The sequence below is a fragment of the Alexandromys fortis genome, unplaced genomic scaffold, assembly GCF_014885135.2.
Source record: "Alexandromys fortis isolate MF-2015 unplaced genomic scaffold, M_Fortis_MF-2015_v1.1 scaffold_27, whole genome shotgun sequence".
NCBI classification, from domain to species: domain Eukaryota; kingdom Metazoa; phylum Chordata; class Mammalia; order Rodentia; family Cricetidae; genus Alexandromys; species Alexandromys fortis.
The window spans coordinates 3,730,980-3,744,583 of NW_026067952.1; the positions used below are offsets into that span (position 1 = coordinate 3,730,980).

The following is a 13,604-nucleotide window of genomic DNA, read 5'->3' on the forward strand; positions in this document are numbered from 1 at the left end:
AAAAGAATGGTTAATACCTAAACAAATATTCCCTTTTTATAGACCAAACTGATATTCTATGGTTTCTAGGACTAAAAGGTATTTGAATTATCACAGCTAGCTCTGCAGAAAATTTTCCCAAAAGAAAGTAAGAGAGTGAGAGAGAAAGAGAGAGAGAGAGAGAGAGAGAGAGAGGAAGAAAGTACCACTGTCTCTTCTTCCTCATCTCTAAAAAAATTGATTGATTAAAAAAACACAAAAAAGGAAACTGCAAATTATCTACAAAAACATACAAGCTTTCTCACATTTTTCAGAAAATGCACAGTGATTCCACTGACCTCAGCCTTCTGCAAACATCTCAGCAAGTCAATCTGTAGGTGTCAAACTATATGATCCCAGTAAACACATTCCGTCAAAGGATCCCTCGAGCCTTTACCTGTCACACTGCTGCATTATGGAGATTTCTTTGATGATCTCCTGCAGGTCTGACTCCACGGGCACTTGCTTAATAGCAACAATCTGGCCAGTCTCTTTATGGATAGCCTTGTACACGCTGCCATAAGACCTGCAATTGGGGAAGGAGACGGTTTATAAAGCCACAGCACTGAAGCAGAAGACCAGGTTAGCACAATCAAGCCACAGGTCTACTTTCTATCCCAAGTGCCTAACGCTGACAAGTTTAACTACATTTGCAAAACTGAGATGGCTTAAGTACCTGAAAGAAAAGATGGCACCCTAAAAGTTCATATGAGGAAGAGCACTTATCTAGCATTGCAAGGTACTGGGTTTAACCCCAGCACCCAGAGTTATTAGGCCTATCTGATAATTATGATTATCAAATGACTGTAACAGCTTCTATGCACCATCCCTGATATCTGCTTTATAAAAAAATAATCTGGGCCTATCCTTTGAAAATAAAAAATTAAAGGCAAAGAGGTGATTATTCTACAAGTAAAAATTAACAGTTTAGAGGTCACATAAGTTATGAGTTTAAGATTCGAACTCTGAACACAATGCTTGTTTTCTCTCCACATCAACACAATACATGTGTTTTCCTACAGCCATTGTCTTTCTGCCCTATTCCTCTCACATGCTATGCAAACTCCCCCAGACCTAAGCCTCCTTCATGCTAGTATCAGATGAATGGTACATATGCAAATCTTTTTGCTTTCTGTCTCATCTTCCCTGAAAAGCTCCTTATCAAAACCAAGGTTCTATGTTCATTTAGTCTGGGTGCTACAAGAACATCAGGTTTAGAAGCTACAGAGGGAAGACGGCTTCCCACTACTGCTACACATTGTTGTAAACACCTGAGGTAGCTCTCTTGTGCCTACATTGTCTCATTTCCAAGATGACCAAAAAAAAAAAACTACAACAAACTCCTTCACAAGACAATTATGGTACTCAAGTGAGATGCCACCAGAATCTTGCATACATTTTTTTCATTAATGTCCAGGGCAGCTCTCAGTGAAATATGAGAAAATCATTTTTTAAATTTCCCAAGCTCACCAGGTGGTGGTGGCACACACCCTTAATCCCAGCACCTGGGAGGCAGAGGCAGGTGCATCTCTGTGAGTTCAAGGATAGCCTGGTTTGCAGAGAAGTTCCTGGACAAGGCTACACAGAGAAAACTTGTCTCAAAAAACTGAAAAAGCTAAAATAATTAAGTTTCCCAAACACATCTGTTTCTACATACTACCTTGGTGAAACAAAAATAAAAATAAAAAATGTGACCTAAGATGTCAAAATAACATTTCCACTTCCAAAAATGAATTATCTCAATGTCAAAGTAGATTTTAAAAACATCTTTAAAAAAGAATTATCTATGAATGTGGAGCACATGTAAAGTTCTATTTGAAGCTCTTATATGTAAAAAGAAATAAAAAGATGCTCCAAGAGTCTCAAATCCTGTTTGCCACAGAAACACAACTGCTGACATGTGGGAGACCCAGCCACTGCCCTTTCTTCCTTGCTAAAATAACTCTCAATTGGGATAGCAGTGTCTTAGTCCTTGGGGAAATCGTGATAGGCTCTGCCAGCCACGGTACTCCACTTCTCTTCTGCCAGTGACTGAACCAGCAGCAAAATCTAACCTAGATCTAGCCACTGGATAGCGGGAACGCTGAAGACTTTCTTCCTGGGTAGGACAAGGACATAGGGCTATTTTCATGTGTCACTTTCCTCCTTGCCCTGGTTACTCTCAAGAGGGATGGCACTTGAAACTAATATAACCATCTTGTGACCATAAGAACTGTCCAGACCAACCATTAGCAAGTCAACTCTCCACTTCTGGGAGATTTATTAGTTTGACACTAAATGCCATCATAGTTAGCCACTGCTAGCAGGTGTTCTGTTACTGTGATCCAAAGAAAGGCCTTTTTGAAATTCTAGACCCTGTATGTGCAAAAGTATCTTCATGCTGGAATAAGTTTTGCTGGGTGCAAAATTCTTCTTCCCCTCAGGCACTGGTACTGCAGTTTCCCCACACCCTGCTTCTGAAAGTCTGCTTTCACTAGAGCAAAATTCTTCAGAGAAAAGCTCTCACAGCTTTCCATGTTTTAATAGTCTACAATTTTACTATAAATAGTTTATTCACCAAATAAGCCTTTGCTCTATAATTAAATATTTAGTAGAGATTTTACTCATTATTCTTATGCATTAGGAATGAAAAGCAAACTTTCCCAGTGGACTTGTTTAGTTCATGACCAAAACAATATCCCTACCTCCCACATTATCCTGATGGCAAAGAAACTCCTACAGTTTGTGAATAATGAACAAAGATTCATCTTGCCACATATCACTCTGATCATAATCTGAAGAAGTTAGGCTTTGACAATCATGTCCAAGGTCATGGTTTGACAGTGAAATGTCCCTAACAGCCTCATGTGACCCTAGAAGACGATGCTGTTTAGGGAGATTGTGGACCTTTGTAAGGTTGGACCAAGCTGGAAGTAAGCTGGTGAGCGGTGCGCTTTGAGGTTCATACCCCACCTTAGAATTTCCTCTATCTAGTTCCCTAGTCACCCCAGGCTCTCACTGCCACAGCTGCAGGCTGTGCCTGCCACCATAATCTTCTCCACCATCTTGGATTACACACCCTCAAACTGAGACAATTTTTCCTTTCTTAAGTTTTTTTTCATCAGGTATTCCATCAAAACAATAAAAATAGCTAAAATTCCACATACATGCAAGTCCCTTAGGACCCGATTTCCTACAATGTTAACGAAAGATTCGGTGAGCTTTAACTTTCAGAGAATGAACGTAACGAAGTGTCTGTTTCACATAACCATCAAAGTAGGCGTGAATGCAGAAAGATGGAAACAAACAGTATCTGAGACCAACACAAATACGCACAAGTCTCATTAGTCATCACTACTCATTAGCTATGGAACTATGAGAATAAAGTGTTACCATCTTATGATAAAAACTTAGATGAAGGCTGGGAATGTAGCTCGATCATAGAGCACTTGCCTAAAGTACATGAGAATCTAAGCATGCAAAAAAACAAAAAAACAAAAAAAAAGAAAGAAAAGAAAAGAAAAAATGAGCCAACGTGTAAAATTTAGAAATAACAGAAGCAAAAGGATGCTAGGCTCCACTCTAAACATCCCAGGTGCTCTCCACTCCTCTTGGCTTGGGCTGTGACTCTGCCCTGACACAGAGAGCCACAGGACTTCTTCAAAACAGCATGACCACAGCTCCAGAACCCAACAGAATTCTCCGGCAGGGTTAGCATTGGAAAGAGCCCACAAGTCCCTAAGAATTCACAACCCATTCACTGAAGGAACATCTGAAGACGGTGTGCATCGCATTCGAGAAGTACATGAAAGGAAGGTTGTCCTTCAGTATCATGCTTGTTCCATGAGACCTGTCCAGGTTCATTAAGTCAGGGTGACAAAAACCCAAGTCTCTGGGGTGCCATTTAAAAGTTCAATGAGACGACAGCATGCGGAAGGCTCTTTAGAGGGAAATTCCCAAGTTCTTTGCTGAAGACATCCATATCTAAACACAATTTAAAAACAAAACAAAACATAGTTAGCTTGTTTTTCCCCACATTATATTTCTGACATTTTCCAACTATAATTTTGATATTTCCTAAATCAAGCCCAGCAAGCAGGGTCCCTGATAAGAATACCTAACTGTACTTTAAGACTTAAGATTTATCTTGGATTTGACATAAGGTCTGAAAAATGCTTCAGCATATAGTTGTGTCTTACTGAGCATTCCCTTTGCGACAACCACAGTACTTAACATCCATTAGGTCATGTCATACTTTCCACGACACCATGTAACAGATTTTGTTATTATCCCTACTTTGTAGATAAAGTTGTGAGGATCGATATATAAGCTCATCTGCTATGTGAATAAATAAGATACCAAGGCTTTTAACCCATGTCTGTGTGACTTCAGTGTGTTATTACTCTAGCATGCTTTTACTAAAAATAAAAAGTTAGTTACATATACAATTATGCCCACCAATCTATAACATATTCCAAAAGCTATCTGTGAACATTGTTAGATCAAGGGGCGTGGACTAATCGCCTCAGGAGAATAGCAAGAATGCCAAGCAAAAGCTACAGACCCCAGGCAAAAGATAAGGAGTGGCTGTGGCCACGGCATACCTTTACTGGTGCCATTCAGCTGGCAGTCTTCCACCATCTTGGGCTTGTCCTGGGGAGTCACAACTCATGTTCTTTTCCTTCCTTCCTCTGCTCGATTTTTTGACGGATCCCAAAGAGTATTTTTTTTCAACTAACAGAAAGTTGAAGACTAATGTTTTTAACAAGGAGGTAATCCATGAATCTATTCCATGCAATCCAAAAGTGCATTTGTCATGACTACAGATCTGTGTTTAAATATAATAACACTAAACTCTCAAACAGGGAGGGGAGGGGAGGCTTCGCTCAGGCAGAGAGCTTGCCTAGCAATGCGTATGACCTGGGCGCAATCCCTAGCACCACAGAAAAAGAAAAAAGCATTCAGTCAGTCAGTCATTAGTCAGAGGTGTTCCAGAGGGATTAAAATTTCATAAATAACAATGCCCATTTATATATGCAATAACTATCTCTGAATCACATGAATTTATTATCTATTCAAAAGTTAAACACTTAAGATATTCCTAGTATTTTAATGTACTGATCACTACAAAAGAAGCAATAAATACACAGAATTAAATTAAAAGGGTAGGTAGAAGTATATATAAGAAACTCTGATATAGCCAGGTGTGATGGTGGAGGCAGAGGCAGACAGATCTCTGTTGAATTCAAGGCCAGACTGATCTACAGAGCAAGTTCCATGGCGGCCAGGGCTACACAGAGAAACCTTGTCTCGAAAAAACAAAAAAAGAAACTCTGATGCAATGTCCTATTGTATCAAAGAAAACCAGTCACAACCCACATCCATGCAGCAGCGCTTCAGAACCTCCACCAGAAGTCGGCACTTTAAGAAGCCCACTGTTTCCCAACCTGAGATGCTGAATCTTCTGAGAAGACATAAACAGTTCTTAGTTTATTTGCTATTTTTCACAATGCTGCAACAAACACATTGAATTTTTGTAATTTTTTTACTGACTGGTAATTAAATACTCGTCATAAATTCTGATCAGCATATAAAGTTGCCTGTGTCTAACTCCTTTTTACTTCTTTTTTTTGAGGGGGGGGAGACAGGGCCTCACTATATAGCTATCCTGGAACTTGCTATGTATACCAAAATGGCCTCAAACACACAAAGCCTCTGCCTCCTAAGTGCTGGGATTAAAGGTACAGGCCACCATCCCGGCTGACTTTTTGAAACCTTAATAAATCATAATCTAATTAACATTTTTTGATAGCTACATAAAATCATACACATCACAGATTCTACAAGAGAAAACAATAAAAACAACATTAAAGAGACTGAAAATCACTAGATCTAGTGATAAACCACAAAATTTAGTAACGGGGAGACTGAAAAGGCATTGCAAGCAGTAGAAGCACCTCCCGCACGCCCTGGAACAATGCCAATATGTGGCGTTTTCTTCAGTGCAGGCTTGAGTTTTACACCAGGCGAGGCTCACATCCTTCAGCTAGTAGGCCAAGAGAAAGGCGGACCCAGCAGTCTACATAGATTCTATCTGTACTCACCCTTCTCCAAGTTTCTCTAAGACATCAAACACTTCTTCCGGCTGTTTAGTTAAACTATCTTCATCCAACTTCCTCAGCTGCCTGTGGGTGAAGAATATAATCACAAAATGTGTCTTACTTACAACTAACAAATAAAGGACATTGTTTATTTTACAGTTACGGTTCTAGGGATTGCTCTACAAAGTCTACTTTCTCTACTGGTAACTAACAGTAAAGACAAGCTAAGAGGTTTTTTTTGTTTTTTTTTTTTTTTTAAGACAGACTCTCACTACTGTAACCCAGATTGACATCAAACTTAAAATCCTCTTGCCTGAGGATTGCCATCTCACATGCTAGGATTATATGTGTGCTCCACCATCCCTGGCTCTTTTAAGAGTGAGATTCTACTTTTGCTGGGTCACCCAAAGAGCACATTCTAGACCAGAACATGAAGAGCTGCCAAGAATCAAATTTCAGTTCAACATATATATGAATTTGCTAATGAGAGAAGCTGCCCTATAGTGGTTAAGTCTACTCTAAGAGGACCAAGTTCTCTACAATTAGAAAACTTACGGAAAATAAAGTATTATGTGACTAAAATGTTACAGCATAGAGTCAAACATTAGGTAAATTATTTCTATGAATTTAACTGGCATAGCTACCTCTTCAAAAAGACATTTAAATGAACGACTATATATTTAAGCCTGAATTGGACTAGCTGACCTTTTCCCTCTATTGGCAATGTTTTGGTCATTTTATCTACCCATTAAATTCCGTAGGTAACACAGAAACATCAAGTAGGAAGCAGACAGTTATACAGACCCAAAAGTACAAACTGACTTGACTGCAGGGAATTTAAACAATCTCATTAAGACCTTCCTGCCATGATCAGCCAGTCATGTACTTTTCACTAGCGCCAAGAAGCTTAAGAGTCTTCACTACTCCTGTACACCTCAGACTCTGCGGCAGCACTAGACAATCATAAGACACTGGGGAGGTTAAAAAGCAACATTGCAAATTTAAAACTCTGAGGCCTCTAATAAAACATTTTAACAGGCTTAAAGACTTTGCTGTGGAGCAAGTGTGTGTGTTTGTGTGTGAATGTGTGTGTGTGTGTTCTACACAATGGTTTCCTGAAGCTACAAAAGACAACAAAGAAAAGACAGCTCAGGAAATTGGTGAAATATGGAAGCAGCCACATCGTAAATTTCTTGAGCAGAAAAAGGCTTGAACTAGTTAAACAATACCAATTCTTAAAAGAAATAATTTTAAATAAAAATAGAAAAACCAGAATATAAAAATTGAAAACAAACAAACAAAAAAGCCTGACCACATGAAGTACAACTAACTACCAACAAGCTGTGACCTCAAAGAAACAATCTTGCAGAATTTTACAAGAAATGGAGAACCACAGAAAGTTAATGCCTTGATTTGAAGAGCTACAAAATACACTGGCTACACTGACATTTGAAGATTCAGAAGACCCTAAAATTGAAATCCCAATGACTTCATAAAAAACTCCCAGCTTCAAAACAAAAGGGCTGAAGTGAAACTCCTTTTAAACTTCAGAAGTGATATTTCTACGACCTCAGAAACTAAAGCGAACAGCTAATATGCCAGGGGTTTTTGGTAAAATCCCCAATCATCGCTGTATAAACAATGGACAATACCTCATTCATCAAGAATAAACTCAACACAGCTTATATAAAGGAGATCTGATTCTCTTTCAAGTGTTGACTCTTATAGTGTAACAAAAGTCAAAGTCGCTATTTCAGAGACCACAGAATAACAAAGGAAACTGCCTGGGCCCTAAGAGACTGTTGCTAGACTAGATAAGACTAACAAACTTTAAACAAATGCTCACAATGCTCTTTTAGGCAACCTATGTGGGAGTTTTGTTTTGCATCTAGAATTTTTAAAACACTTTAAACATGAAGAAGTGTTATTATCTGTGTTGCCAAAAAACAAGAGATGGTCAGAAGGTATTTGCCAAATGGATCAACCAATGTAGGGGTGGCAATCACATGACCCTGAGTAGCAATCTATATTTTCTGTGGTGTCAGGATAGGATTTCTTTCTTTTTCTTTTTTGGGACAGGGTTTCTTAGCTCTGGCTGTCCTGCAACTGGCACTGTAGACCAGGTTGGTTTCAAGTTCTGAGTTTCGTCTGTCTCTGCCTTCCAGAAGGCTGGGATTAAAGGTGCGCTGAAATAAAACTGCATCTAAAATGATAACTAGTAGGCTACCAACAAATAAAATTTCTACGAAACATCTGCTAAGTGACTGAATCTTCAAGGACAAGGACTATTACCCAAATGGTCTGCTTTGGGAAACTGGGATAAAGTTCACGCAGAGGTGACATTCCACACCAGTTTTTACTTACTCATAATGAACAGGCCTGGCCAATAAATACAATTACACATGCACCAAATGTTGGTGATGTCCCTATCCTAAGTCAGCCAACACAAGAATGGCCAGCATCCCAGGAATGCACCCTAAGCCTTCCACTACACCATTACCCAATGGTAACTTACGTCTTAAAATCACTGACTCCTGCAAGACACCATCCATCATCAGTCCCTGAGTCACGCACGCACTTCAAGCTCATGAATGCAAAGAGTATTTCCTGCACCGAGGTGCTGAGCAGCACACCACCCGAATCTCTCAAGAAGACATCTGTATCTTTCCAAATATGAGAAACGGTATGAAGCGGTGCTCAGATCTGGCTGATTCTCAACCATCTATCCCATGTCAGAACTCCCAGAGGACCACTGTATGTATGCATATTAATCCCTCTAACAGAATTTTACAGCAAAAAAAAAAAAAGATAAACGGAAAAGTTTTAATAACAAAGCTGTCAGGTCCAATAGCTCCTGCCTGCTACTAAGGGGGTGAGGCAGCTAGTGAGTTTGAGGCCAGCCTGAGCGATCACGTGAGACCCCGTCTCAAAACAAACAAAAGGGTAACTAAATTAACTATGCCCTGTCCTTCACACAAACATTAAGATTCTAACTCAAGCCGGGCGGTGGTGGCGCACGCCTTTAATCCCAGCACTCGTGAGGCAGAGGCAGGCGGATTTCTGTAGTTCGAGACCAGCCTGGTCTACAAGAGCTAGTTCCAGGACAGGCTCCAAAACCATAGAGAAACCCTGTCTCGAAAAACCAAAAAAAAAAAAAAAAAGATTCTAACTCAAAGAACATCAGAATGTGAGATTGTTACTGGAGATAAGTGACTTTGTAAGCGGAAGAAGTGGGGGCAGGGACAGACAGGAGCAAAGACCACGTAAAGATGTGGGGGAAAGATGGCCATTTCTAAGCCAAAGACACCTGATTTCAAGCTTCCAGCCTCCAGAATGGCAAATTGAAATAAAGTTAATTTCTATTGTTTAAACCATACAAGTGTGGTACTCGTCACGGCAACCCAAGCCAGTTAACACTGATGATAATAAAGCCCGGCATTTCACTAGTTACAATGAACAAGACAGTGCCAATCATCCAACAATTCGGGCTTGCAATGTTTTTCTCTCACACAAAATCCAAAAGGCAAACTGGGCTGTAGGGGCACACGCCTTTAATTCCAGCAATCCGGAGGCAGAGGCACTCGGATCTCTTGGAGTTCAAGACCAGCCTGGGTCTACAAAGCAAGTTCCAAACAGCCTGTACTGTTATACAGAGAAACCCTGTCTTGAAAAACTAAAAATAAAAAAATTAAAAAGTAAGGGCTGGAAAGATGGTTCATCAGTTAAGAGCACTGGCTGCTCTTTCAGAGGACTTGAGTCCAATTCCCAGCAACCACATGGTGGCTCATAACCATCTATAATGAGATCTGGTGCAGAACACTATATACACAGTAAATAAATAAATTCCCTTTTTTGTTGTTGTTTTTTTGTTTTTGTTTTTCGAGACAGGGTTTTTTTCTGTAGCTTTGGAGCCTTTCCTGGAACTCACTTTGTAGGTCAGGTTGGCCTCGAACTCTGAGATCCACCTGCCTCTGCCTCCCAAGTGCTGAGATTAACGGTGTGCGACACCACTGCCCGGCTAATAAATTCCTTTTTAAAAAGATTACAATTTAAAAATAAAAAGTCCAAAAGATACAAGGATGAGCAAAATCAAAACAATAACAGAAAAATCACCCCTGCTTAAAAACCACCAAACACAAAGAGAGAAACAAAACTCACATTCCCAATTCTCATTTTAATTAAATGAAGGTATGTGGGGGAAGGAGCCAAAGAGAAAGACCGAATCTAGTGGTTACTGACTGCACACATACGGTAACTCTCTGCTGAGATAAACATATACAAAGACCCAAAGTAGCAGGTAACTTTCAGAGATGTCAGAGTAGGGAAGTTAGAAGAGCCAGGCTTTGGACTAGATTACCAGACATTAAAATTCCAACTCTGCCTCTTACCAGCTAGGGAGCAGCTAACAGATGCCCTGCCTGTCTGTGCCCTGGCTTTATCATCGGCGAAACAGGGATGCAAGGATATCCTCCTTATGAGTCAGTAAGATGTCCATTCTGAAGTACCATTTTCAACAAGTTCAAAAATGACCAAGCACCAGCAATGTCATATGGTTGAACGGGCGAGATGGCTAGCAATTAAAACAGTGCCTGGCACCCTGCAAGTGCTCTGTGGGTGTGGCTAATGATGGTCGCTGCTACTACAGTCTCAGCACACCACACTAACAAGCTGTGTGTTTCATTCCATGCTTCGTGTGCTTCCAACAACCCCCAAGAGGGCTCCCCAGGCTTCCAACCCCCTCCCTTCACCTCTCAGTTGCTGGGCACTCCCTTATTCTGAACACTTCCTATTTTCGTGCTCATTCTGCTACAGGAAGTCAAATGTCTTCTCTGTGAAACCCAAGTTTTTAGCTGCATCCGAGAGCAGTATGACTCCCTCAGGCTGTAGGTTCTTTTCTCCAGGTGAGGGGGAGTGGTCCAACACACATAACATCAACCAGTCCAGGAGCACGGACTTCCTGGAGTCAGTCATCTTGACCCAAAACAATCCCAGGTACTTCTAGAATCTGGAGCTGATAGAATTGAGACAAACTGGCAAGGACAGTCTGGCTGGATCTCCTATGTCTAAACTCTACTTACTGGATCTCAGCTTACCCAGCCAGCCTCAAGTATTTTCTTTCCTTATCTATGTCCCAACTTTGGGTTTGGAAGGCGGAGGAGGACATTAAGAAAATTAGGCAGGCATTCGGGACATAAGCAACAAAAGCCCCCACCCCCATCAACACCACCATCATTACCCCCACATGAGGATGACACCCAGAACACCCCTGGGAACTCTACCTCCACAACCCTCTGTCCATTACTGGACCCACGAAACTCGGGTACTTCCACAGTAAGGCAGGAGCACTAACTTTGGACAGGACCACCCGAACACAAAATTCCCGCTTAACCCTCTGACTAGCCATGGGACCTCCAACTAATTTTTTTTTTACCGACTTTTCCCTCAGAAGCAATGCAACAGATCTTTCCCCACCGCACGGTGTGTGGGATTCAGGACCCTCTCTGTGAGTCCTCGCTCATCCCCAGCGGGTTCGCTTTCACTCACCCTCAGCATTAAGGACGCTAAGTCCTCGGGTCTCTTCTTGGGGGGGGGGCTCCCCCGGCCTCGGCAAGTGTCTCCCTAACTTGTCCGCAGGTTGCCCAGAAGAGTCCCCCCACAGAGAGTGCTCCCTCTGACCAAACCCACTTTCTATCCCGGTCAGCGGACGCTCCCTCACTCAGCAGGTGCTCCGGCAGCAGGGTCGCCTGTCTCGCGGGTCCCTCTCCGCCCAGAGCTTACACACGGGTGTCTCCCCCTCAGCAAGTTCGCGCCATGCCTCCTCACCCAATTCTCCTCCTCTTAGCCTACGGCCCCCTCACCTGCGCGGCGGGTTCCTCAGCTGCACGGTCTCCATGGTGCTGCCGGCAGCCGCCCAGACCGCCTCAATGCTCCATCCTCCCGAAGCCCGCCCTGCAAACCCTCCCACACTTCCGCTTTCCGCCCCTACCGGAAGCGGCGGGGGGGGGGTCTGAACTACGTGGATCACGTGGTACTGTGGCGCTCTTGTGGAAGCCAGAAACCGCAGCGGCGCCTCTCGGGCAGCCTCTAGTGGCTCAAGTGTTAGCGACAGCTCTCCTTGACTGGCCTTTGGACTGAGTACTTTCCGCCTGATTGCCTGAGGGTTCCCCAATTTCTAAGCGTAGTGAGGCTTAGCAAAGCATGGCCTTGATGAGAATTGAACTCATTCTAGGGCCGGAGGGAAAAGCCCAAAGCACCCTGTAAGCTAGGGCGCAGTGAAAAAAAAAAAAAAAAAAAACCACACACACACAGAAATGTCGGCTCCATGATTGAGGAGGTTTTTATTGTAGATAAGAACAGCCAGAGACATCTGAAAGAATCCAGAACGGAGAGAAAAAGCAGACGGGCTAGGACTATTTCTTGGGGGCAGAAAAAAATAGAGACTTGCGGGTCGGAAGAAAACGACCTTACCATTACTACAAAGCAGAGCTGCTGCAAAGGGGAGTGAGCTAGCTGAATACATCTAGTGTGGGGAGCTTTGATATTCATAACAGGTACCTGTTACTAAGGACCCAAGGAGCCTGGAGGTTAATGAGGTTTGATGTGTATACTGTCAACAGAGAGCCACGGGTAGCCTTTGCACAGGCAAAGGAAGATAATGGAAGTGGCTCCTTTCGCTTCCAGAGGAATACACCAGTCTGTCCACCAGTAATCCTTTTGTTTACCCTGACAATATTCAGCACAAGCTGAGCCTAAACTGTCATCTTGGACCTAGTCAGTAGGCCTGTCCTTTGGGGGGGGGGGGTTTCCTTTAGATATCACACCCCCAAAAAGAGCAGACCCACTGACTTGGTCCAAAATGACAATCTAGGCTAAGCTCAAGCTGGACTAAAAAAAATGGTGGCAGATAGAGCAAAGCTCACAGATTTCTGTGGTTTCTTCACTGTGCCCTCACAGCTCATTTGTGGGCTATGGGGTTTATTTTGTTTTGTTCTAGTTTGGGTTTGTTTGTAGGGATTTGCTTGAGGTAGTATCTCAGTATACATCCCTGGATGGCCTGTCACAGGCCCCGCCTGCCCTTCCTTGTCCTCCAAGTGCTAGGAGAACGTGCCACCATGCTGGGCCAAACTGGGGCATTTTTTTGCTTGCTAGCAGTTTTGTTGTTTTGGTTTTTAATTAGCATGTATTGGTGTGTATTCACTGCTATTGAGTTTCTTGCTATTATAGCCCTGATGGCCTTGGTATTCCTGACAGTCCTGTTGCAATCTCCTGTTGTAGTTACACTATGTAACTACAGGTGCCCCCACAACACACACACACACACACATACACACACACACACACGCGCGCGCGCGCGCTTGCAAAAACTATTGTTTTAAAGTGAAGTCAGCCACCATGGAAGCGCTTGATTCATCTGTGTTCACACATTCATTTTATGGTCCACAAGATGCCAGGTACTTTCTGGAATCCTGTGTCTTACATTTCAGGTTTCAACTTAATTACCTTCAA

The 13,604-nt window shown here is 42.3% G+C and overlaps 1 protein-coding gene across 2 annotated transcripts in view; it reads right to left on the reverse strand.

Moving 5' to 3' along the window:
• Stk4 (serine/threonine kinase 4) overlaps positions 1–12,084 on the reverse strand; it is an 89,216-nt gene extending 77,132 nt beyond the window's left edge. The window contains exons 1-5 of one of the 2 annotated variants that reach the window (XM_050151022.1): positions 11,957–11,993; positions 6,102–6,182; positions 4,602–4,731; positions 3,391–3,981; positions 416–544 (exon numbers count right to left, since the gene is read on the reverse strand). In XM_050151022.1, coding sequence (XP_050006979.1) covers positions 416–432 — 17 coding nt within the window. In that variant the 5' untranslated portion in view covers positions 433–544; positions 3,391–3,981; positions 4,602–4,731; positions 6,102–6,182; positions 11,957–11,993. Of the gene's footprint in view, positions 1–415; positions 545–3,390; positions 3,982–4,601; positions 4,732–6,101; positions 6,183–11,956 lie in introns of both variants that reach the window. The other variant, XM_050151021.1, reaches the window with a different exon arrangement.
• Positions 12,085–13,604: the final 1,520 nt, after the last annotated feature.